At 42.1% G+C, this 25,203-nt stretch overlaps 1 protein-coding gene across 1 annotated transcript in view; it reads left to right on the forward strand.

The window, feature by feature from the left end:
• Nucleotides 1-25,203, forward strand: part of COL25A1 (collagen type XXV alpha 1 chain) — a 686,464-nt gene that overhangs the window by 527,840 nt on the left and 133,421 nt on the right. Inside the window, exon 18 of the mRNA XM_073640961.1 lies at nt 6,851-6,895. Coding sequence (XP_073497062.1) covers nt 6,851-6,895 — 45 coding nt within the window. The remainder of the gene's footprint in view (nt 1-6,850; nt 6,896-25,203) is intronic.

Below are 25,203 nucleotides of genomic sequence, written 5' to 3' on the forward strand. Positions count from 1 at the left end.
CTTGTGTAGAATAGGCAGGTAGTTAGCAGAGATCGTCCTTGTGTAGAATAGGCAGGTAGTTAGCAGAGATCGTCCTTGTGCAGAATAGGCAGAAAGTTAGCAAAGATCGTCCTTGTGTAGAATAGTCAGGTAGTTAGCAGAGATCATCCTTGTGTAGAATAGGCAGGTAGTTAGCTGAGATCGTCCTTGTGCAGAATAGGCAGGTAGTTAGCAGAGATCGTCCTTGTGTAGAATAGGCAGGTAGTTAGCAGAGATCGTCCTTGTGTAGAATAGGCAAGTAGTTAGCAAAGATCGTCCTTGTGTAGAATAGGCAGGTAGTTAGCAGTGATCGTCCTTGTGCAGAATAGGCAGGTAATTAGCAGAGATCGTCCTTGTGTAGAATAGGCAGGTAGTTAGCAGAGATCGTCCTTGTGTAGAATAGGCAGGTAGTTAGCAGAGATCGTCCTTGTGTAGAATAGGCAGGTAGTTAGCAGAGATCGTCCTTGTGTAGAATAGGCAGGTAGTTAGCAGAGATCGTCCTTGTGCAGAATAGGCAGGTAGTTAGCAGAGATCGTCCTTGTGTAGAATAGGCATGTAGTTAGTAGAGATCGTCCTTGTGTAGAATAGGCAGGTAGTTAGCAGAGATCGTCCTTGTGTAGAATAGGCAGGTAGTTAGCAGAGATCGTCCTTGTGTAGAATAGGCAGGTAGTTAGCAGAGATCGTCCTTGTGCAGAATAGGCAGGTAGTTAGCAGAGATCGTCCTTGTGTAGAATAGGCAGGTAGTTAGCAGAGATTGTCCTTGTGTAGAATAGGCAGGTAGTTAGCAGAGATCGTCCTTGTGTAGAATAGGCAGGTAGTTAGCAGAGATCGTCCTTGTGTAGAATAGGCAGGTAGTTAGCAGAGATCGTCCTTGTGTAGAATAGGCAGGTTGTTAGCAGAGATCGTCCTTGTGCAGAATAGGCAGGTAGTTAGCAGAGATCGTCCTTGTGTAGAATAGGCAGGTAGTTAGCAGAGATCGTCCTTGTGTAGAATAGGCAGGTAGTTAGCAGAGATCGTCCTTGTGTAGAATAGGCAGGTAGTTAGCAGAGATCGTCCTTGTGCAGAATAGGCAGGTAGTTAGCAGAGATCGTCCTTGTGTAGAATAGGCATGTAGTTAGTAGAGATCGTCCTTGTGTAGAATAGGCAGGTAGTTAGCAGAGATCGTCCTTGTGTAGAATAGGCAGGTAGTTAGCAGAGATCGTCCTTGTGCAGAATAGGCAGGTAGTTAGCAGAGATCGTCCTTGTGTAGAATAGGCAGGTAGTTAGCAGAGATCGTCCTTGTGTAGAATAGGCAGGTAGTTAGCAGAGATCGTCCTTGTGTAGAATAGGCAGGTAGTTAGCAGAGATCGTCCTTGTGTAGAATAGGCAGGTAGTTAGCAGAGATCGTCCTTGTGCAGAATAGGCAGGTAGTTTGCAGAGATCGTCCTTGTGTAGAATAGGCAGGTAGTTAGCAGAGATCGTCCTTGTGTAGAATAGGCAGGTAGTTAGCAAAGATCGTCCTTGTGTAGAATAGGCAGGTAGTTAGCAGAGATTGTCCTTGTGTAGAATAGGCAGGTAGTTAGCAGAGATCGTCCTTGTGCAGAATAGGCAGGTAATTAGCAGAGATCGTCCTTGTGTAGAATAGGCAGGTAGTTAGCAGAGATCGTCCTTGTGTAGAATAGGCAGGTAATTAGCAGAGATCGTCCTTGTGTAGAATAGGCATGTAGTTAGCAGAGATCGTCCTTGTGCAGAATAGGCAGGTAGTTAGCAAAGATCGTCCTTGTGTAGAATAGGCAGGTAGTTAGCAGAGATCGTCCTTGTGTAGAATAGGCAGGTAGTTAGCAGAGATCGTCCTTGTGCAGAATAGGCAGGTAGTTAGCAAAGATCGTCCTTGTGTAGAATAGGCAGGTAGTTAGCAGAGATCGTCCTTGTGTAGAATAGGCAGGTAGTTAGCAGAGATCGTCCATGTGCAGAATAGGCAGGTAATTAGCAGAGATCGTCCTTGTGTAGAATAGGCAGGTAGTTAGCAGAGATCGTCCTTGTGTAGAATAGGCAGGTAATTAGCAGAGATCGTCCTTGTGTAGAATAGGCAGGTAGTTAGCAGAGATCGTCCTTGTGTAGAATAGGCAGGTTGTTAGCAGAGATCGTCCATGTGCAGAATAGGCAGGTAATTAGCAGAGATCGTCCTTGTGTAGAATAGGCAGGTAGTTAGCAGAGATCGTCCTTGTGTAGAATAGGCAGGTAATTAGCAGAGATCGTCCTTGTGTAGAATAGGCATGTAGTTAGCAGAGATCGTCCTTGTGTAGAATAGGCAGGTAGTTAGCAGAGATCGTCCTTGTGTAGAATAGGCAGGTAGTTAGCAGAGATCGTCCTTGTGTAGAATAGGCAGGTTGTTAGCAGAGATCGTCCTTGTGTAGAATAGGCAGGTTGTTAGCAGAGATCGTCCTTGTGTAGAATAGGCAGGTTGTTAGCAGAGATCGTCCTTGTGTAGAATAGGCAGGTAGTTAGCAGAGATCGTCCTTGTGTAGAATAGGCAGGTAGTTAGCGAGATCGTCCTTGTGTAGAATAGGCAGGTAGTTAGCAGAGATCGTCCTTGTGTAGAATAGGCAGGTAGTTAGCAGAGATCGTCCTTGTGTAGAATAGGCATGTAGTTAGCAGAGATCGTCCTTGTGTAGAATAGGCAGGTAGTTAGCAGAGATCGTCCTTGTGTAGAATAGGCAGGTAGTTAGCAGAGATCGTCCTTGTGTAGAATAGGCAGGTAGTTAGCAGAGATCGTCCTTGTGTAGAATAGGCAGGTAGTTAGCAGAGATCGTCCTTGTGTAGAATAGGCATGTAGTTAGCAGAGATCGTCCTTGTGTAGAATAGGCAGGTAGTTAGCAGAGATCGTCCTTGTGTAGAATAGGCAGGTAGTTAGCAGAGATCGTCCTTGTGTAGAATAGGCAGGTTGTTAGCAGAGATCGTCCTTGTGTAGAATAGGCAGGTTGTTAGCAGAGATCGTCCTTGTGTAGAATAGGCAGGTAGTTAGCTGAGATCGTCCTTGTGTAGAATAGGCAGATAGTTAGCAACTACCTGCTTATTAGTTTTTAGACCCATGCACAAAAAATAATAAAAGTCTTAGGTAATCCATTTTATTGATATACTAAGGAGGATCTGCATCCAGTTTTCATAATATATTCAGTATATGTAATAAAATAGATTCCTTAGATCTGATAAGATTGATATGATCCTCATTGCAGAGAGTAAGAGAGCTCCTGAATCCAAGTGTATTCAATCTCTGCCCATTCACCCAGCCTCACTGGCAGCTGCAGCTTGTCCTGAGCAGTGCGAGTTCTCTCCAGCAGGAACAATGAGGTGTTATCAATCAGGCTAGGTGGGAAGAAACCAAGTGCAAACATTCAAAAGGTATTATACAGTCGTTCTGATACAAATTTTCAAAGTAAGTACACCAGCCTGATCCTATCTAAGAGATCTATTTAATAATATACACTACCGTTCAAAAGTTTGGGGTCTTTTAGAAATGTAATTATTTTTGAAAGAAAAGCACATTTTTTTTCAATGAAGCTAACATTAAATGAATCAGAAATACACTCTATACATTGTTTATGTGGTAAATGACTATTCTAGCTGCAAACGTCTTGTTTTTATTGCAGTATCTACATAGGTGTATAGAGGACCATTTCCAACAACCACCACTCCAGTGTTTTAATGGTACATTGTGTTTGCTAACTGTGTAAGAAGGCTAATGGATGTTTAGAAAACCTTAGAAAACCCTTGCACAAGTATGTTAGCCCAGCTGAAAACGGTTTGGCTGATTTGAGAAGCAATAAAATTGACCTTCCTTTGAGCTAGTTGAGAATCTGGACCATTACATTTGTTTGTTCTATGAAACTCTCAAAATGGCCAGAAAAAGAGAACTTTCATGTGAAACTCGACAGTCTACACTGTGTTCCAAATTATTATGCAAATAATATTTTCTCAGATTTTCCCAAATTACCTATATGAATTGCAGTCATTGTAATTTTCCAGTCAAATAACTATTAGAGTACAATTGAAAGGTTTTTGTACAAACTGTTAATGATAACAGTATATTTTTAAAAAAATAAAAAACTCAAACTGCACTCAAAATGCATGTTCCAAATTATAAAGTTTTCCACCTTTTCATTTTAATAAAGAACAAAAAAATGGTCATTTTTGAAATTATAAGCATTAGCAGGTTATTACAAACTGAAATCAAACAGTTTTCAACTCAAAACTTTATTCTAGGTGATGTTACATTTGCACATAGGACCCCTTGTTCAAAAGGAGCTTCTGAACTCTCTCATCCATTGAATTTGTCAGGTTTTGGATGGTTTCTGCTTCAATTGTTTTGCATGAGGACAGAATACCCTCCCAGAGCTGTTGCTTAGATGTGAACTGCCTCCCGCCATCATAGACACTCCTTTTGATGATGCTCCAGAGGTTCTCAATGGGGTTGAGGTCAGGGGAGCATGGGTGCCACACCATAAGTTTGTCCCCTTTTATGCCCATAGCAGCCAGAGATGCAGATGTGTTATGTGCAGCATGAGACGGGGCATTATCATACATGAAAAGGATCTTGCTGCGGAATGCACAGTTCTTCTTCTTGAACCATGGAAGGAAGTGCTGTTTGAGAAACTCAACATACAGAGTAGAAAGAGAAGTGGGAGGCCCCGCTGCACAACTGAGCAACAAGATAAGTACATTAGAGTTTCTAATTTGAGAAATCGATGCCTCACAGCTCCTCAACTGGCAGCTTCATTAAATAGTACACGCAAAACGCCAGTGTCAACGCCTACAATGAAGAGGCGACTCTAGGATGCTGGCCTTCAGGGCAAAGTGGCAAAGAAAAAGCCATATCTGAGACTGGCTAATAAAAGGAAAAGATTAATATGGGCAAAAGAACACAGACATTGGACAGAGGAAGATTGGAAAAAAAGTTTTATGGACAGACACATCAAAGTTTGAGGTGTTTGGATCACACAGAAGAACATTTGTGAGATGCAGAACAACTGAAAAGATGCTGGAAGAGTGCCTGACGCCATCTGTCAAGCATGGTGGAGGTAATGTGATGGTCTGGGGTTGCTTTGGTGCTGGTAAAGTGGGAGATTTGTACAAGGTAAATGGGATTTAGAATAAGGAAGGCTATCACTCCATTTTGCAACGCCATGTTATACCCTGGACAGCGCTTGATTGGAGCCAATTTTATCCTACAGCAGGACAATGACCCAAAGCACACCTCCAAATTATGCATGAACTATTTAGGGAAGAAGCCGGCAGCTGGTATTCTATCTGTAATGGAGTGGCCGGCGCAGTCACCAGATCTCAACCCCATTGAGCTGTTGTGGGAGCAGCTTGACCGTATGGTACGCAAAAAGTGCCCATCAAGCCAATCCAACTTGTGGGAGGGGCTTCAGGAAGCATGGGGTGAAATTTCTCAAGATTACCTCAGCAAATTAACAGCTAGAATGCCAAAGGTCAGCAATGCTGTAATTGCTGCAAAGGGAGCATTCTTTGACGAAAGCAAAGTCTGAAGGAGAAAATTATTCTTTATAATAAAAATCATTATTTCTTACCTTGTCAATGTCAGGACTATATTTTCTAATCATTTTGCAACTCATTTGATAAATAAAAGTATGAGTTTTCTTGGAAAACACAAAATTGTCTGGGTGACCCAAACTTTTGAACGGTAGTGTATGCAGTTTCTATTATGAAATCTGATGAGACCTACTGTACTTTAACAAAGATAAAAGTTCCAACTACTTCATCAATGCTCTGAAAAAAGCCCTGAGGATTTAAAGCTTTAAAGTTTTATTTGAGATGTTTTTCTTTGCATTTCTCCACCTTTTACTGTTACCAAATTCAGAAAACAATTCCTCTTGGCAGCATCACGACAACATAACCAGTTATAAGCTTGGATCCATAATTATTATTGGAAATGCTATAATTTTTGCAATGAAGCTTAATTAGACATGGGACATCCTCTTATTTACTAAAAATAAAGAGCAGTAAAGTAAATCAGAAAAAATGTAGTACAGTGTTAATGTAATAAACAGCAAAAATTTCTGAATAAATTAGGGACAATGCAGGGTAGTCAAATGCATTGACTTTCCATCAGTCCTAAATTGCAACTTTATAGACGTTATACATAGTGTATGACTGCAATAAGAATCCAGCTAGAGAAACAGCGGCTATTACATTCTATGGGTACTTACTCCATTGGAAGCACACAGACGTGTTATTCCCTTCAGGGAATCTGTGAGAAAAGAAAAGAATGTGTGGTACACTCCATCATACTGTATAACAGAGCTATACTGTGCCGGTGGTATATAGAGGTGCCACACGTACTATAGATGTGCATTGTAGTACTTGTACCATCTTACATTACTTATTCTGCTGACAGCTCGATGGAGCAAATATGGAAAGTTACTAAAATGTGTTATCAAATAAACGGAATTTTGTCTTCCTTTCCAAGAAGATCGATGGTTGATAAGTGGTCTAAATTTAGTAGTGTGGGTAGTGCAGGAGGCTGAACGCCATGGCACCTTTTCAGACTGGCATTAGAAGTTTGTTTTACAGAATAATTTTAAAATTGCATAAAATAATACTAAAGCATTTTTAAAGAATCATTCAAGTTTTAGCACATTTTCCTTGGAGCAGCCCAGCCCCATTTATTCACTGACATTTCTTTCTGTAGCAGGTAGTTTCATAATAACCATTAATATTGATTCCACAGATGTTTACCATATAAAAGTGAGCGACTTACTTATGCTCCATTTTATCTTCATGTTGCTAACCATGAGATATTTGTCTGTATTGTAATATAATTCTTCTCTAGGGTGAACCAGGACTGCCTGGGCTACCGGGACTTCCTGGGATAAAGGTAAGTGCTTCTAAGTTATTTTGTGATAGTACAGTTCTTCACCTTTTTTCTGTTACATTTTTAGTGATTTAATGATGTTATTACATATTAGAACTGGTTGTTTTGCTATCATGTTACTATACAAAATGACGTTTTGCTATTTTCCCCTTTTCTACTCCACATGATATTAATTGATGCCTTATTGTAATTTTATTATTCTACCTCTTAATTACATGTTCGGCATTTTGATTCTTGAATTTATTAACTTTGTGGAAGTCGTGGTGAAGCATCAGCCGTTGGTGCTACCCAAACTACATGTAGGAATATAATGATATACCCAGGACAATGCCAATGTGACATTGCCACATGATGTTTGCTTTTGGCTTCTGCTAGGCAACAGCTTTAGTAAATTACATGGGTTAAATTAATATGCAGTATATACGTATATATAACATTACAAAAAATAAGGAGGCAAATACAGCAAGGAGAACATTTTAAGGAAACCATTTTTTAGGGTATCCAAGAACTTCTAAAGAGATGTTTTCTCCCACTTCCTATACAAAATATACAGTACATTATGCTTCTTCTGTCCATGTAGCCAAATGTGATCTCCCTATAAATGAAAGCCTTAAATAAGTACTTGGGACATAGAGGATCAATTTTCTTCCTTCATCTAGAAGTTTAGCCGCCCATGGTTATTTTATTCTTTTGTGCGATTGACGTGATTTTCAAAAAGGGTTTGACCTTGTTCCATGTCACTTGAATCTGTTAATACAGTTACTTTTTCTAGATACCAAATATTCCATTATGGCTGATAATGATTTGATTCATTCTTCATTGTGAAAGTCTTTGCAGTGCTATTTTATGCTAGGTTTAGGAGAAAGGTATCCACGGCAATATTGATTAAAAAAAAGTAGTCTTGCTGAATCATATCTGTCATTATTCTCAAGCAATTTCATTTTATTGCTTTTACACTAAAGAGCGAGAACATTTGATTGTAGAATCGGTGGAGGACCTTTACAAATGTGCACAAAACTTTTTGTTATATTTTAAGTGAAGAGAAGCGTTTTAATTTTAGGCCCTAGACAAATACTATTGTTACCAAGAGAATCAACACTTATAGTGATGTAAAGGACAGGTGCAGACGAGCTTATTTTCGGTCCGAGTGCGATTCAATGTTTTGTTGGATCGCACTTGGACCAATGTTATGCTATGGGGCCCATCTGAGTGCAGTCCGATTTCCACAGACTAACAGAATGGAGAAGATGGAGAAATGTTTTTTTCGGATCGCACTATACTCACACTTTGGTCAAATTCTGATCAGAGATTGATCAGAGTGTGATTTGCATAATCGTCTCGATTATCTCGGATGAGACAATACACGGTCCTCTGCACCTGCCCTAATGTAGAGCGATAATGAGGAAACAGTTGACTTGTGTCATGATTCATATAGATGCACCAATATGGAATGTGGGGGCCAATGATAGCCGTTAGCATTTGTATTGTGCCAGATTTTCAAGGTTTTCTTTTTATGACCTTTCACTTTACCTTTCTTTCCTGAATATCCTACAGCTATGGTCCACAACCTTTCTTACCTTAAGGACTCGCTCACACGAGCGTATACATTGGACGAGTGTTATCCGATGTTTTATCGGATAACACTCAGACCAATGTTATTCAATGGGGCACTACTGATACCCGATTTTTTTCTCTTTGATATTTGATGCCACTTACCCATTCAAGTCTATGGGTGTGTGTAAAAAAATCGGACTGCTTTTGGATGACATCTGAATGCAGTCCAATTTCCGTGGACTCACACAATGGAGATGATGGAGAAATTTTGTTCCACATCTTCTCACCTTGTGCTCCACTGTGGACTACACCATGCTGATATGTCATTAGTAGAGATGAATGAAACCGAACGTAAAAGTTTGGAGTTCGGCTTAAAAGCCAAACATGGATTTCTCCCGGGCATGTCCAATGAACTCCTGGACATGTCCAATGAACTCAGCTCACCTCATGCACGTCACTGACAGCGTGGGAAAATTCTCCTGCGCTTGCGGTGAGCGTGAGAGAATTCTCCTGCGCTCACGGCAAGCGCAGTAGAATTTTCCCACGCTGTCAGTGACGTGCATGAGGTGAGCTGAGTTCATTGGACATGAACTCGGCTCATCTGGATGCCGTCACAGCCAGACACTGAGGAGTGCAAGCATGCCTGCGCTTCTCAGTGTCTGGGGCATGGCAAGCTGGATGGTAGATTTCTGCTGCGATCCAGCCTGTCATGTCAATGTAGCAGAGGTGAAGCTGTTCTGGGAACCATGGGAAGGTAAGGATGAGGTTGGTTTATTATTTTACTTTTATTGCAGGAGATCGTTGGCTTCAGCTGGAATGGGCGTGATGGTAAGTATGGTTTAATTTAGAACATTAAAGAATTGTGTGTTTATTTCAATTAACTTTATTAGGACTTTATTCTGGGTGTTGTGTTTTTTTTAAATACTTTACTAGAAATTCATGGTGGTCATGTCTAATATTGGCGTGTCCCCATGAATTTCGGGTTAGGGCCTGATAATACTAAGCTGGCCCTAACCCCTTTATTACCCAGTGAGCCACCGCACCAGGGCCCTGGATGAGTTGGGTACAGCGCCAGAAGATGGCGCTTCTATGAACGTGCCATTTTCTGGGGTGGCTGCGGACTGCAATTTGCAGCGGGGGGGGGCAGAAAGCTTGGGCCACCCTGCGCTGCGGATTCCAGCCCCCAGCTGCCTAGTTGTACCTGGCTGGACACAAAAATAGGGCGAAGCCACACGTATTTTTTTTTTAAATTATTTCATGAAATTCATGAAATAATAAAAAAAAAAGGGCTTCCCTATATTGTTGTGTCTGCCCAGGTACAAATAGGCAGCTGGTGGTTGGGGGCAGCCCGTTCCTGGATATTGTACCTGGCTGGCATACAAAAATATGGCGAAGCCCACGTTAAAATTTTTGGGAAAAATTAATTAAAAGTTAAAAAAAATATAATTTAGGGATTGCATCTTTATTAACCCCTCAAGTGGAGGGGTTAATAAAGATGCAGTCCCTAAATGTGTTTTTTTTTTAATTTTTTAATGAATTTTTCACCAAAAATTTGACGTGGCCTTCGCCATATTTTTGTGTTCAGACAGGTACAGCAGGCCGGAACGGGCTGCCCCCAACCCCCAGATGCCTATTTGTACCTGGCTGGAAACAAAAATACAGGGAAGCCCTTTTTTTAATTATTTCATGAATTTCATGAAATAATTTAAAAAAATTGATGTGGGGCTGCGCCCTATTTTTGTGTACAGCCAGGTACAACTAAGCTGTGACGGCATCCAGATGAGCCGAGTTCATGTCCAATGAACTCAGCACACCTCATGCACGTCACTGACAGCGTGGGAAAATTCTCCTGCGCTTGCGGTGAGCATGAGAGAATTCTCCTGCGCTCACGGCAAGCGCAGGAGAATTTTCCCATGCTGTCAGTGACGTGCATGAGGTGAGCTGAGTTCATTGGACATGAACTCGGCTTATCTGGATGCCGTCACAGCGAGACACTGAGGAGCGCAAGCATGCCTGCGCTTCTCAGTGTCTGCGGCATGGCAAGCTGGATGGCAGCTTTCTGCTGCGATCCAGCCTGTCATGTCAATGTAGCAGAGGTGAAGCTGTCCTGGGAGCCATGGAAAGGTAAGAATGAGGCTGGTTTATTATTTTACTTTTATTGCAGGAGATCGTTGGCTTCAGCTGGAATGGGCGTGATGGTAAGTATGGTTTAATTTAGAACATTAAAGAATTGTGTGTTTATTTCAATTAAAGGACTTTATTCTGGGTATTTGTGTTTTTTTTAACTTTGACTATGGGGTTAGTAATGGGGGTGTCTTATAGACGCCTCTCCATTACTAACCTGGGCTTGATGTCAGCTGGTATTATAAGCTGACATCAACCCCAACCCTACTACCCCACTGCCACCGCTACAGGGCAGTGGGAAGAGCGAGGCTAAGTGCCAGAATTGGCGCATCCTATGGATGCGCCATTTCTGGGGCGGCTGACAGCTGGTGTTTCTAGCCTGGGAGGGGGCCAATATTCATGGCACCCTTCCTGTGCTATTAATATCAGCCCCCAGCTGTCAGCCTAGCCTTTGCTAGCTATTAAAATAGGGGGGACCCCACGTAATTTTTTTTTTGGATCCCCCATTTTAATAGCTAGTAAAGGCTAGGTATTCAGCTGGGGGCTGATATTAGTAGCCTGGGAAGCTCCGTGGGTATTACCCCTTTCCCAGGCTTCAAACATCTGCCCCAGCCGTCTGCTTAACCTCCGCTAGAGACTAAAATTACGGGGAACCCCACGCCAATTTTTTTTTTAAGAAATCCTTTATTTTAACACTAAATGACAAGTACAGAAATCAACACTATTACTGTACTTATTATATATGTGACTGACATGTTTATATCTATCTAATCTGTGTGTGATGCTCTATTATTTCTATTCTAAATTGTCGGGTACCGGTGTATGCCGCTGCTGAATTGCCGGCTTTACATGTTTCACTGTGAGCACTGTTCCCATCGATTTGGGCAACCACTGTAAAGCCACAACCACCATGGCTCTGACATTACAGTGAGTGGCAGGCAATCTCTGCATGATGTGAAAAAATCCAGTTACGCTTTTGGTGCAGGAACAGTTATCGAACATAACCTCAAACGGCCGAATTTTTTGCAAATCGTTCGCGTTCATCGAACGACTCGGAACACCGCCCAAAACAGCTCGAATTTGAGATTGGCGAACAGTTCTAGTCGAACACCACTCATCTCTAGTAGTGACATTCAGCTCCCACCTCCCCAACCTTAGTGACATCAAGAGCCCCCATCATCAGCCAAAGCTTCATCACAGAAATAACACTGAGGCCACGGCCCCACTATCAGTATTTGGTCAGTATTCGGTCAGTATTTTTTCTCAGGAGTGGGAGCCAAAACCAGGAGTGGGTGATAAATGCAGAATTGGTGACTTGTTTCTATTATACCTTTTCTCTGATTGCTCCTCACCTGGTTTTGGCTCCCACTCCTGATAAAAAACACTGATGGAATACTGACTGAATACTGATAGTGGGGCCGTGGCCTAAGGCAGTATATTTGCATCTAGGGGTCCCCACCTGAGGCTATGTTCACATGCACAGTTGTTGCAGCATTGTTTTGCTGCATTTTTGTCTGTATAAAAGAAGCTGTGTTTTGCAGTAATAGCAAAAACTATGAGATTTCAGAAATCTCATGTATACTTTTTTCCTGGCTGAATTTGAGACCTGCAGTGTTTTTGAAATTTGCAGCATGTCAATTTTTTCTGCATTTTTGCTCCGTTTTTTCCCTCGTAGAAAGCAATGATTAGAAGCAAAAACGCTGCAAAAATACAGCAAACAGGTTTTGCTGAATTTTGGTGACTAAAACTATCTTTAACATGCACTGATGACAAATCACATATGCAATTCAAACCCAAAAAACGTAGCAAAAACAGTTGCAAAAATGCAGAAAAACCTGCATTTTGAACATAGCAATTTTTCTTCAGCAGAAAAAAATGCTGCAAAAATGCTGCATGTACACATAGCCTTATCCCCATTGGATATTCTTGCATCAAGCATTACCACCACACTAGCACATGCAGCCTCAATCTCATTCTCTATCTGGCATTATCATCTTATTCAGCTTACTACTTAGTTTATCTCTCCAACCCCAAGACCAGAATATGTATATCCAGATCTGCTCTTCTGTGATGACTTCTCACAAAAGTCACTATCTGAAGAGCTGCTCTTCATAGTTTTTGCTAATTGCAGTGCTAAAGCTCCGGCACATTACATGAAAGTGAGGTCCTGGCTGGGTGTGCGGACTTGTGCTATGGAGGCACTACGCTGGCCGCGTGCTGCCGCTGACTATGGTTAGCCAGGACCAGATGTTGAACAGTTGAATGAGGGAGACCACCATTTAGAAAAAACTTTTTACTGAATGATAACTTGGGGGGGAAATTATATACAGCAGAGAGTGGGTATACAATTTTAAGAACGTTTCCTTCACAATACGGAGCATTTTGTACACACAATTCCAATTCCTTTCCCGTTACTCATTCATTCTCTATCTCCACTTTAGTCTAGTCCAACTATGTTGAGAGTATGGCCGGTACTTAACTTTTCTGTCACTGACGCTCTGGAACTCCAACCCGGGACACTCTCTTCATCTTACATACTCTGCCATCTTGGCCCATAACCTCTCTGAGTTATAAACTCTGCACTGCTAGCCATCTTCTGCAAGGACCCGTCTCCATTTGATCACTCTGTCCTCTTGTTAGTTTCCCTTTTCTGTTTACTCTGGATCACTCTAACCACCGTCTCGGTCTCTCCTCACTTCAGGACACCCATGTCGTGCGGCAATGCTTACTGTTCCAACCTTAAGCCCCCGTCTCACATAGCGATATCGCTAGCGATATCGCTGCTGAGTCACGGTTTTGGTGACTCACCAGCGACCTCACCAGCGATGTCGCTGTGTGTGACACTTTGCAACGATCAGGCCCCTGCTGTGAGGTCGCTGATCGTTGCAAAGTGTCCTGGACCATTTTTTGGACGTTAGCCTCCCGCTGGCCAGCACACATCGCTGTGTGTGACCAGCGGGACCAACGATCTGGCTGGTAACTATGGTAAACATCGGGTTACTAGGGGCACGCGCGCACTTAGTAACCCGCTGTTTACCATGGATACCACTCTGCTACGGTGCACGGAGGCTCCCGCGCACCGTAGCAGAGTGGTATCCATGGTAAACAGCGGGTTACTAGGGGCACACGCGCGCTTAGTAACCCGATGTTTACCATAGTTACCAGCCTGCTCCTGCTTGCAGCAGGCTGGTAACGGGAGCAGGACATCGTGGAACGATTCTTTCCACGATATCGCTGCTCCCCTGATCGCTGGTGAGCCTGCCTGTTTGACAGCTCACCAGCGATGTATTAGCGATGCAGCAACGATCCCTGACAGGTCGTATCGTTGTCGGGATCGCTGCTGCATCGCTTAGTGTGACGGGGCCCTTAGATCTACTTCAGACACACACTGGGCCCTATCTTGCATCCTGACAGGAAACTGTCTGTGTCCCTTCGCTTTAGCCCCTCCCACCCTTGGCTAGTCCCAACCATTAACTCTAACTCTACTGTTGGGCAGAACACAATAACCACACTGTTTACGCATGTCACAGTTCACATTACACAATACAACAATTGACTAGTTCTTCAAGGGGGAACGTGGGCAGTATGTCCATCTCCTTACACATCTACATGTCTGGACAGTGAGAACAATACTAGCTGCCATTTGTCTGGTACTCTTTAAACCTCATTATTTACTCTTCTTTCCTGACTCTACATACACAATTCATTAGAATCACATTATAAGTTGTTCTATATATTGATCATTGTGTCAGTGACGTGCCATTGATCATAATCCACAAAACATTGCTCCTTTAAAATAAAATAAAATATGAGCAGCAACACAGTCTCTGTGATCAATATAAAGAAGACACTCCAGGTTATCTTCTAAATATGGAGGTCCTGAAAATAGTCCTAAATGGATGCTTCTATTATAATTATTTTCATATTAGAAAGTAGAAGACACATTCAGATTTGTACAATCTTGTGGAAATATGGATGTGCTAATCACATGGTGAGAAAGTACATGTCTCCCTTCAGCTTAATTTTTGAAGATGTAGTCTTAAGACCCCCAGAAACATTAGATATAAGTCAGCCAAACTCAATTTTTTTCTGGCCAGCCATGTAATGTGTATGGGTGCCCCTGACTCTCGCCAAGCAGATGGAGTTCGTGGACATAAGAATGGAACAATTTTATTTTTTTGCTTGATATTTTTGTTCTGTATTCAATTAAGCCACTTAGTCTACTCTCCCATAGAAAACAATTGGGGGGAGTCAGAAGAAATATGTCCGCTGAGCAGTTATATGAGGTGTCTGGACACCTTTTTATTCACAGGTTAAAGAATATGAGAAATCAATGGTAAATGTACCACTGGAACCTCAACCAAGACGCCTCCAATCCTTCAGGGTTGCCAACTTGACAATTATTTTTTATGGACATCAAAAAATCACGGACAGACATTTTATGGACATATTGGAAAACTGTAATAAATCATTATAATTATAATCTGTATAACTTTCTTCAGCTTAAAAAAAAATTACAGACACCTGAAAAGATTTTACGGAAAAGGCAAAAAAAGGGCCTTTTTTTTACCGACCGTCCTGGAATTTCTGGATGTTTGGCAACCCTGCATCCCTTCTCACTAGGATGGTTGTGATGATGAAGAGTTGTATTCATCTGAGATTGAGCATGCGTACCACTGATTCATACAACTCCATGGGAGTTACAGAAACCGATGTGGCAAGTGAGCCAAGCATGCTCATCACCGCAGCCATTCAGGTGAAGAGCGATGAAGGTCAGGATTCATGGAAACCCTTTTAATTGCATATGTACAACATACATCATTTTGCCTTCTTATGTAGGAATATTCATTATCTGATTATGTTGTTTGTCTCTCCAGAATACAGTATGGATTCTGCATAGAGGGAGTCTCAGAGTGCAGGTGTCTTTTCTGTTCCCAGCTCTACTATGGGACATCACTAATTCATAAGAGCCCTTGAGTGTGCCCTCTAGGAAGCCATGTATAGGCATAATGCACTGGCAATTATATACCGTAAATTTCCAATGACTGTGCCCTTGGTGGTCATTTTCCAATTATTTCAGAAGGAGCGACTGCTTAACATTTGAATATAATATTTACTATGAGGGTGGTGAAGTATTGAAATAACTCCAAAAAACGTGATTAATTTAGTAATAAACATGGTGCAGGGATATTATTGTTTGCCATGTAATGTGGGATGTGCAACTCGTAAGTTAAGTATTTTCTTAGTGCAAAATTCTTGCTATTTCTATTAGATATAATGTTTAGGAGATATTAATATGTATCTAACAAACCAGAATGGATATATAATACAAGCGATGCCTAGTCTACAATCTGTCATGTAATGTTTTTAGACCTCCCTCTAGTGGTACACAAGGGAACTGCAGTTTTAATAAAAAGGAAACGTTATCCCTTTATTCATGGTTAGGTGTCTGGAAAGAATGGAGATTGCATATCGATTGTACTTAGGGAACGAAGCAATTTAGAAACTAAGTGCAAGTAAATAAAATCCTACATTCAGCCTCCAGAACAGGGAACACCTATAAATAAAACATGAATTGTGGATATAATTTTTTTTTTCTTGATTTTGTGTTTTCTCTTGGAATTTGGCATTTTTGCAAGTCTCCCTTTTCATCTTTCTTTATTTCCTTATATTTCATCTCATCTGTGACTCCACTTTTTGCCTATAGCTATTCCATTTTTCATTTGTGTTCAAAAATTTCTGTCCCCTAATCTTACTAGCTGTAACATATAGATACGTAAATTTGTATTTTGCTCTTAAACGTAACCTATCATCAGATTAATGCTGCCTGAACCTCAGTAAATATGACTCAGAATGAATCAGCATGAATCATTACAGAAAAGACATTATTTGAAAAGCCTGAGGACTATAGCGCCGATATATCAAACTGTTTATTCCAGAAAATTAGCATAAAACACTTTGAAAAGTCACTACATTTTGGGGAAGTGTGAAGTTGCACAAAAATGTTGCGACTTTTGGCAAGTTACACGCCATTTTTGGCCAGCACTACCAAAGTGGGTAGAGCATAGTACTGACAGAGCTTGGTGGAAACCGCTCGGCCAAGTGATGACTGACTGGAGTAACATTTTTGGCAAGGCAGACAGAGATGCCCAACACTGAGACTCTGCCAGTGTTCCCTGTGCTTGGATTGGCTGGGGCACTGATCTCAGTGGGCTCAGTGGCTCTGAAGGGGCATTCTGTCTAAACTGGCAGTGTCATGCCTTAGGATTTGATCCGGCAGTCATGTGCTTTTCTGTCGTTGTCTCTGTCTGTTGAGCCACAGGAAATCCTTTTCCTGTCTGGGTGCTGATTACCCTTTGCCTTTCATATACTCCTTTCTTAAAGCAGGTGTTTTCCAGTTGCTATCTCTCCCATCCTATCATTCTGCAGGTGCTTCTATTTAAACTTCACGCCTGCTTCTGTTCTTTGGTGGTGATAGCTTGCAACTTGCCAGTTTGGTGTTGAAGGAGTAGTCTGAATTTGTAGCAGCCAGTTGGTGTTTTTCTCAGGAGATATCTGTATGGATTTGGTATTGTGTGTGTGTCCTAATCCTCTTCCCAATTGGTTTGTCCCTCCTACTGTTCCCTTGATTTACACTCTGTTGTTTTGTGAGTGTATTGGTATGATTGTGGTTTTCTTTTGTCCCTGTCTGTTTTTCCAGTCTGTCTGGTTTGTGTTATCTTATACATTCCTGTCCCATACCTCCCTGGGTGAGGGAGGAAACAGTTCAGCGTGCATTTAGGAGCATTGCAAGGTACGAGGCCCCAGCATCTCCACCATCAGGGGTAATCTGGGGAGCAGGGATAGCCTAGGGGCCCCCTAGCTTCAGGGACAGGGAAGGAGCCCATTGCCCCAGGAAATCCTGCTACAGTATTGTGACAAGCAGAGCTGCAAAGCTCAATAATTGCCTGCTAACTATCTAGGTGACGTCAGTGCAGCAGCTAATGCCAGGCATTGGGAGCAGCAACGGAAACTCACCGGTGAACCCAGGGAAGGTGAACATAGTGCAGTTTTTTTCATAAAAAATTGTAGCCAGGGTAGAAACTTATAGGGGATCTGTCACCAGGTTTTTGTACCTAATCTGAGAGCAGCATAAGGCCTCATTCACATGTCAGTATTTTTCAGCAGTGTTTGTATGCCAAAACAAGAGTAGAACATACAGAGAAAAACTATAATTGAAAGATTGACATATGTTCTGTGTTTTGGAGGCACTCCTGTTTTTGGTGTACAATAACTGATCAAAAATACTGATGCATGAATGAGGCCTATTGTAGTGACAGAGACACTGATTCCAGTGATGTATAACTTACTGGGCTGCCTGCTGTAGATTTGATAAAATCACTGTTTTATCAGCAGGAGCTTATCATTAGAGGGCTAGTAAACCTGCTGCCAGATATTCCTCTATATTCATGAGCTCCATATAACCCTGCCCCCACCCCTGATTGGCAGCTTTCTGTATACACTGTACATGGGCAGAAAGCTGTCAATCAGTAGTGTGAGCCAGGTTAAACAGAGCACAGCATACAGAGAACTACTAGATCTGCAGCAGATAAAACAGTGATGTCATCAAAACTACAGCAAGCAGCCCAGTAAGTGACAATCTATGGAATCAGGGTCTCTGCCACTACATTATGCCGCTCTCAGATTTAGGTAGCAAAAATCTGGTGACAGATTCTCTTTAATTGAAAGCAACTACCCCTTTAATTGACGTGCAGCTCTAATTGAATTCAGCACATCCTACTTCAAAACATTCTTTCATTAAGACTGGCATATACAAGTCTAGTCTCATGCGGTCGCCAGCGGGCTTCTCCACACCCCGATCCCCTTTATTGACAATTCTCTCCCTATGTGATAATATAGGGGGAGACCAATCAATCAGCTGGAGTGTGGCTGGGAGAAGTCAGTCAGGGACCACATCGAATTGCACTCCTGATAGTACACATTATAAACAGTTCACATTGAAGTCTTATACAAGGGCATATGTATTTGGTCCTCTTACGGGGGAACATAAAGTAATAGTGCCCTATATAAGATGCTCTAAACAGAAGCTCAGACTCCCATTTCCCATTCCTTATTTAAAGGTTATGTACACACTTTTCTATAATTGCATTTCATGTAATTTTACAAGTAAAAGAGATGATCAAGTGTGGTCTGTTAGAGGCTGGGATGTTTCTGAAAAAAAAATATCACACTCCTACTTATGTCCTATGCACAAAAATGTAAAATCCCTGACTGCTCCCTACTCATTAATCAGTGGCGTACCGCCAATGGCGGCAGACCACGCCACTGCTATGGGGCCCGTGGCCGGAGGGGGCCCGTGAGGGCCCCAAGCAGCGTGGTAACGAGGAGGATAGGTGAGTAGGAGGTTACGGCGGCAGAAGAGCGGGTTGCGCAGTGGAGGAGCGGAGCACACGCTGTAGCCGCTGCCGCAGCTACCACGTGTCCCCGCTGCTAAAGGGACATGAATATTCCCTCTTCTCCACTCCCTTGGGCGTGGAGAAGACGGAATATTCATTCTCTTTAGTAGCGGGCACGGAGGAGCGCTGAGCCCCGGCTCCTGCTGTCAGTGCAGAGGAGTGAATGTGCCGGCAGCCGCTCACCTCGGCTTCTGAGAGCGCGCGCAGCTCAGATGCCGACATGAGCTGCTGCAGACATGACTCAGCGCTGGAGCAGAGGTGAGGAAGGAAGGTGAGTATAAGTGTTTATTGTTTTATATGCAGTGATTGGGGGATGAGGGGGACACACATACCAGGATACTTGGATTAAGGAGGCCGCACATACCAGGAATGGAGGATTGAGGAGGCCACACATACCAGGAATGGGGGATTGAGGAGGCCACACATACCAGGAATCGGGGATTGAGGAGGCCACACATACCAGGATACTTGGATTAAGGAGGCCACACATACCAGGAATGGGGGATTGAGGAGGCCACACATACCAGGATTGGGGGGTTGAGGAGGCCACACGTACCAGGATTTGGGGATTGAGGAGGCCACACGTACCAGGATTTGGGGATTGAGGAGGCCACACGTACCAGGATTTGGGGATTGAGGAGGCCACACGTACCAGGAATGGGGGATTGAGGAGGCCACACGTACCAGGAATGGGGGATTGAGGAGGCCACACATACCAGGAATGGGGGATTGAGGAGGCCACACATACCAGGATTTGGGGATTGAGGAGGCCACACTTACCAGGATTGGGGGATTGAGGAGGCCAAACATACCAGGATTGGTGGATTGAGGAGGCCACACATACCAGGGATTGTGGGATTGAGGGGGCCACACATACCAGGGATTGGGGGATTGAGGAGGCTACACATACCAGGGATTGTGGGGGCCACACATACCAGGGATTGTGGGATTGAGGGGCCACACCTACGAGGATGGGGAAATTTACCAGTAGCTGCTGCATTTCCCACCCTAGGCTTATACTCAAGTCAATAGGTTTTCCCATTTTTATGTGGTAAAATTAGGGGCCTCGGCTTATATTCGGGTCGGCTTATTTAAAATATACGGTATTTTAAAATCAGTGAGTACGTGGTGCCCATAATACTGCAGGACTGTGGCGTGCATTATACTATATGGGGGCTGCATTTTACCCTATGGGGTGTGTAATATACTGTATGGAGGACTATGGGGAGTGCATTATATTCTATGGAGGACCATGGGAAGTTCATTATACTATATGGAGGATTATGGGGGGCGCATTATACTATATGGAGGTTTATGGGGGGAGCATTATACTATATGGAGGATTATGGGGGCGCATTATACTATATGGAAGATTATTGGTGGTGCATTATACTATATGGAAGGCTATGTGGGGCCATTATAATATTTGGAGGGCTATGTGGGGGGCCATTATACTGTATGAAAGCAATTATACAGTGTGAAGGTTTGTGTGGGGTCCATTATACTGTTTGGAGGGCTGTGTGGGGGCCATTATACTGTTTGGAGGGCTGTGTTTGGGCCATGAGAGTGTATGGAGGGCTCTGTGGGGTTCACAGTTGGGGGATTATACTGTGTTAGGGTCACCATACTTTGCCGTAGGAGTTGAAGTGGGGTACAATAGGGTCATTATACTGTGCATGTGGAGGAATTCACCATAGGGATATCATACTGTTTGGGGGGCACTTTTGTTGGCATCATACTTTATGGGGGCAATGAAGGAGGAATCTACGACTTCAGAAGGAGGTAAATTACTATGTAAAGGCTGGAAAGTTATGAGATCTGCTCTTCTGTGACACAGACAAATATTTATTTTTTGTAGGGGGGGGGGGCCCAATTAGAGCTTCTGTTATGGGGCCCCATGACTTCTATGTACGCCCCTGACATTAATATACAAAAGGTCTTTGATAATGTGTGTGGTCATTCCTTTTGTCCTATATGTTTGCATTGACCACCATTTGCAGCCATTTGCTCTTCCCTTATGGGATATAACCGAATAAGAAATATAGTGGGGGATTTTACAAGTAATAAATAGGCATCCCTGGTTAAAATGGGAAAATCCAATTTCTTTAATTTAAGGGTGACATCTTTCCTTCTGGATATCTGATTTTCTTAATGTATTAGATTATATTTGCTTGGTTTAGATAGTGAAGGACTTGAGTTCATGTTAGCCATTCTATAGTCCTAGAATGAGACCACTGACCAATAAAATTCAAGAAAGAAAGATCAGCTAGTCAGGAAAGTCAATCATTTCTTAAGGAAACCAACAGGCAAGAATTATATGACTTATTAAAAACCCAACCGGGTTACTTTTATCCTCACCGCATGCAAACGTCTAACCGCGCCTCTGGAAAGAGCTTTAAATGGAGAGAAGATAATTAAACTTTCACTTTAAATGGAGAAAGGAGGCCACAACATTAAAGATTTGCCAGAAATTAAACCTGAAAATAACCATTTTCAAGCAGATCTCAACAAAGCAAAATCCTGTAAAAGTTTCCAAACCCACCGCAAAGCACAGTGCAGTCATTTTCATATAAAGCCTGTCTGAGCGGGATATAATTGCAGGCTTATTTTAATGCAACTATAAATATGCATCCTTTTATATAACGCTTTGACCGTAGAGGAAATATTTAAAGAAATGAAAATATTCTTGGTGTTTTCCCTCTTGAAATGTTCCACTTTCCATTACGGAAAGGAGAGCAGCCTCTTTTTACTGCTGGGTAGAGCGTAATCCTCTGTAGCAGGTATCATGCTGATGAGAGCTGCCATTAGCCCTACAGTAGGAAGTAGGATGTAATAATAATACTTGCTGAGCGACGACAGAGCATTAATCAGAATTTTCACTCGTAGTATTCGCAGAAGGATTGACTTGAGTTTTTATCCAAAGAAAAGTAATAAATATCTTGGATATAATTGCTTCCCGGTTAATCTCTGCCCACATTCCTGAGGTGGGGATCATGTCGTGGGGTAGAGAACCTCTAGGAGCAGGAAAATATTTAATATACACTCGCTGTGATGTAGCGTAATAACCATATTTCCTGTCGTATCTTAGAACAAGGAGTTTTTTATAGCACGGTTAAGGCGTATGTGTTTGCAAAGCTATATCTAGACCTAGATTTGATTTTATATGTAGTATACCAGACACTTCTTTCGTTTGCACCACATGAACATCTGTTAGAAACAAACACTCTTTGTGACCCTGTAGTTTAATTTAAGCAAATTTTGTAGCATTGGCACTGCACGCTCCAGATGGAAAGCAAAAGGGACTCGTAAACTCGAGTAATGAGGCAATGAAATTTGCTCCATATTAGTTCTTCCTTCGCTGCTAAAAGTGTTTGTTTTTGTCAGTGGGAACTATGGAAAGAAGGCCACACATCGAATGTACTGCATATTACTACCCCAAATAATACGTAATATACACTATAGTAACCTGACACCGATTCCTGTTCCAAACTGTTTCCTATTTGTATAATATTTATTTTCTTAACACTTAATTTCTTTATATTATTATTGTTGTTTTCAATAAACCAACCAAACAAGAACAATATAAATAGCTCAACACAACCTATATAGAACAAGTGGTTTCTCCAAATGTAACACAAAATTCCACTCTTAATAATTATTGCAGTCTCAGAAATATTTAGTACTTAGCACTAGTGATGCCCGAACGTGCTCGGATAAGGATAACTGAATACGCTCGGGTGCTAACTGAGTATCTTCGGCGTGCTCAAAAAATAGGTTCGAGTCATTGCGGCTGCACGTCTCGCGGCTGTTCGACAGCCGCAACACATGCATGGATTGCTTATTTGTTAGGCAATCCCTACATGTGTTGCAGCTGTCGAACAGCCGAGACACATGCAGCCGCGACAACTGTAACCTATTTTTTGAGCACGCCGAAGATACTCTTATCCGAGCATGTTCGCGCCTCAATATTTAGCACCCTTCGGATGTTATGACCTGTTGAAAATGTGATACATAGCCAGACATCAGCTTCCTAAAGAATCTTAGCAAATTCCTCATAGACATCGTTCTCCAGTTCACTAATATTCTTGTGTTTGCCTACTACAACCACCTTCTTCAAATCTCATCAAAGATTTTCTGTGGTGTCGAAGTCTGGCAACTGTGATGGCCATTCTAGGATCTTGCAGGACTTCTTCTGAAACCAAGCCTTGGTGGACTTGGAGGTATGCCTGGGATCATTGTCCTGTTGGATGGTACAAAGATGAGGTTTACTCCTATTTCCTAATATTTGACTAAATTGATATTACCCTCCACATGCTACAAATTTCCAGTGCCAGAGGAAGCTAAGCAGCCGCAGATTATCACCGAGCCTCTGCTTCGCTGTAGCTAGGGTGTTCTTTTCAATGTTTGATTCATTTTTCCTCCTCCAGACAAAATGCTGATCATTAGGCCCCAAAAGTTCCAGTTTTGTTTCATTGTTTGCTATATGGTTTTGATCATATTGAAGCTGAAATTTCTTGAGCTTTTGGGTCAGCAGAGTCTTGGAGTTTGGGCATGGAGACCTTCACCATTTAGTATGCACTTTACTTGCAAACTGAAGCTTCAGTATCTGATACCACCACATCTTGCTACAGGTCTTTGGCAGGCACTCGTGGGTTTTGGACCACCTGCCTATTCAGGAATCAAGTGGCAGCGACGGATAGCTTCCATTGTCTGCCATGTCCAGGTAGTCTACCAGTGTACTTTTACCTCTAAACTTGCGAATTTTAACTCTAAGGGTGCAGGCAGACGACTGTATTATTCGAGCGAGGTTCGCAGCGCAATCCTCGGACTGATCGTTGGCTCTCCTGACCTAAGCTGCATAGAAATACATACGGTCAAGAGCTGACAGCCAGTCCGAAGATTGCAATGCGATCCTCACACAAGTAATACAGCCGTCTGACTGTGCCCTAACTGTATCTCTAGCAATATCAGTGCCTTTGGTATTTATTTGCATCATATTCCTTGTGTGTGCATGGCAATGATCTCTTGTCTTAATGTTTAGGATTACTCTTTAACATGTGAGCAAAAGTCACAGTCACCAAACCCCTTGCAAGTCCAGATATTTGATGTCTTTGATCCAACTAATGAAGAGCTTGATTATTGCATTGTATGTGATCGGGACAACACCTGATTTACATATTTGTACTCGTATGAGGGATTCTATTCAGAAGGTGAATATTTCTGAGACTGCAGTAGGCAATAAAAGTGGAATTGTGTGATGAATTTGAGAAACCATCCCCTATATTAGTTGTGTTGATGTTGATTTTTCTTTTGATTGGTTTATTGCAACCAGCCGAAAGTTTCTATATTTTGCTAATAAACCAAATTTGCAACGGGGGGTTGAATAAGTGTTAACTAAAGAAAACTTTATATTCTAATATCTTGAGATCCAACATGCCCAATTGCTGTGTCATACATTACTTCTCCTATATACATTATGTATACATATTATATTGCCAACTTTGGTAAATGTCATGTAAGATGTCTCCAGAACATATGATGAGACTATTGAAATGACAGTGACCTTTTAATTATTTCTGCCCCATTATCTGTGTGCAGTGGTCAATTTTACAATGCAAAGGACATCTCTTGCAAAATTGATTCATCAATGTTGAAACGACCGCTGCATACCAATATCGGTGAGGATCAGACTAGTCAAAGATATATAACCCCAAAAAATGTTTCACATGGATGACTAAAATGTCTGAATTAGTCTAAAAAATATACTTTTATTTTATTGGCAATACAAGACTAAAAATAAACGGTAAGACATGAATGCCAAGTGACGGTTAAAAACGTGATGATGGGAGAACAATGTTTATAAGCAAAAATACATAATATTGAGTAAAGATAAATCAATAAAGATGAATAAATCAATCCACAAATACAAGGGTAATTAAGTCAAAAAGATATATAAAGATACCTGAGATAAGTGAGCCTATTATTGTACAAGTCCAATGATGATAATAGACACTGGTGTAGATTCTCGCATTCTTTCATGCGAGAGAATCGGGACGATTATGCTGATGACACTCGGCTCAAACTCTGTCAGAGATTGATCTGAGTGTCATCTTAGTGTGATCCGATTTTCTCGCATGAAAGAATCGCAACACAGGTGTGGAGAAGGCGGAGAACTTA

Source organism: Phyllobates terribilis, unplaced genomic scaffold (assembly GCF_046119375.1).
Source record: "Phyllobates terribilis strain yellow unplaced genomic scaffold, ASM4611937v1 Scaffold_1__5_contigs__length_1240528914, whole genome shotgun sequence".
NCBI lineage: Eukaryota > Metazoa > Chordata > Amphibia > Anura > Dendrobatidae > Phyllobates > Phyllobates terribilis.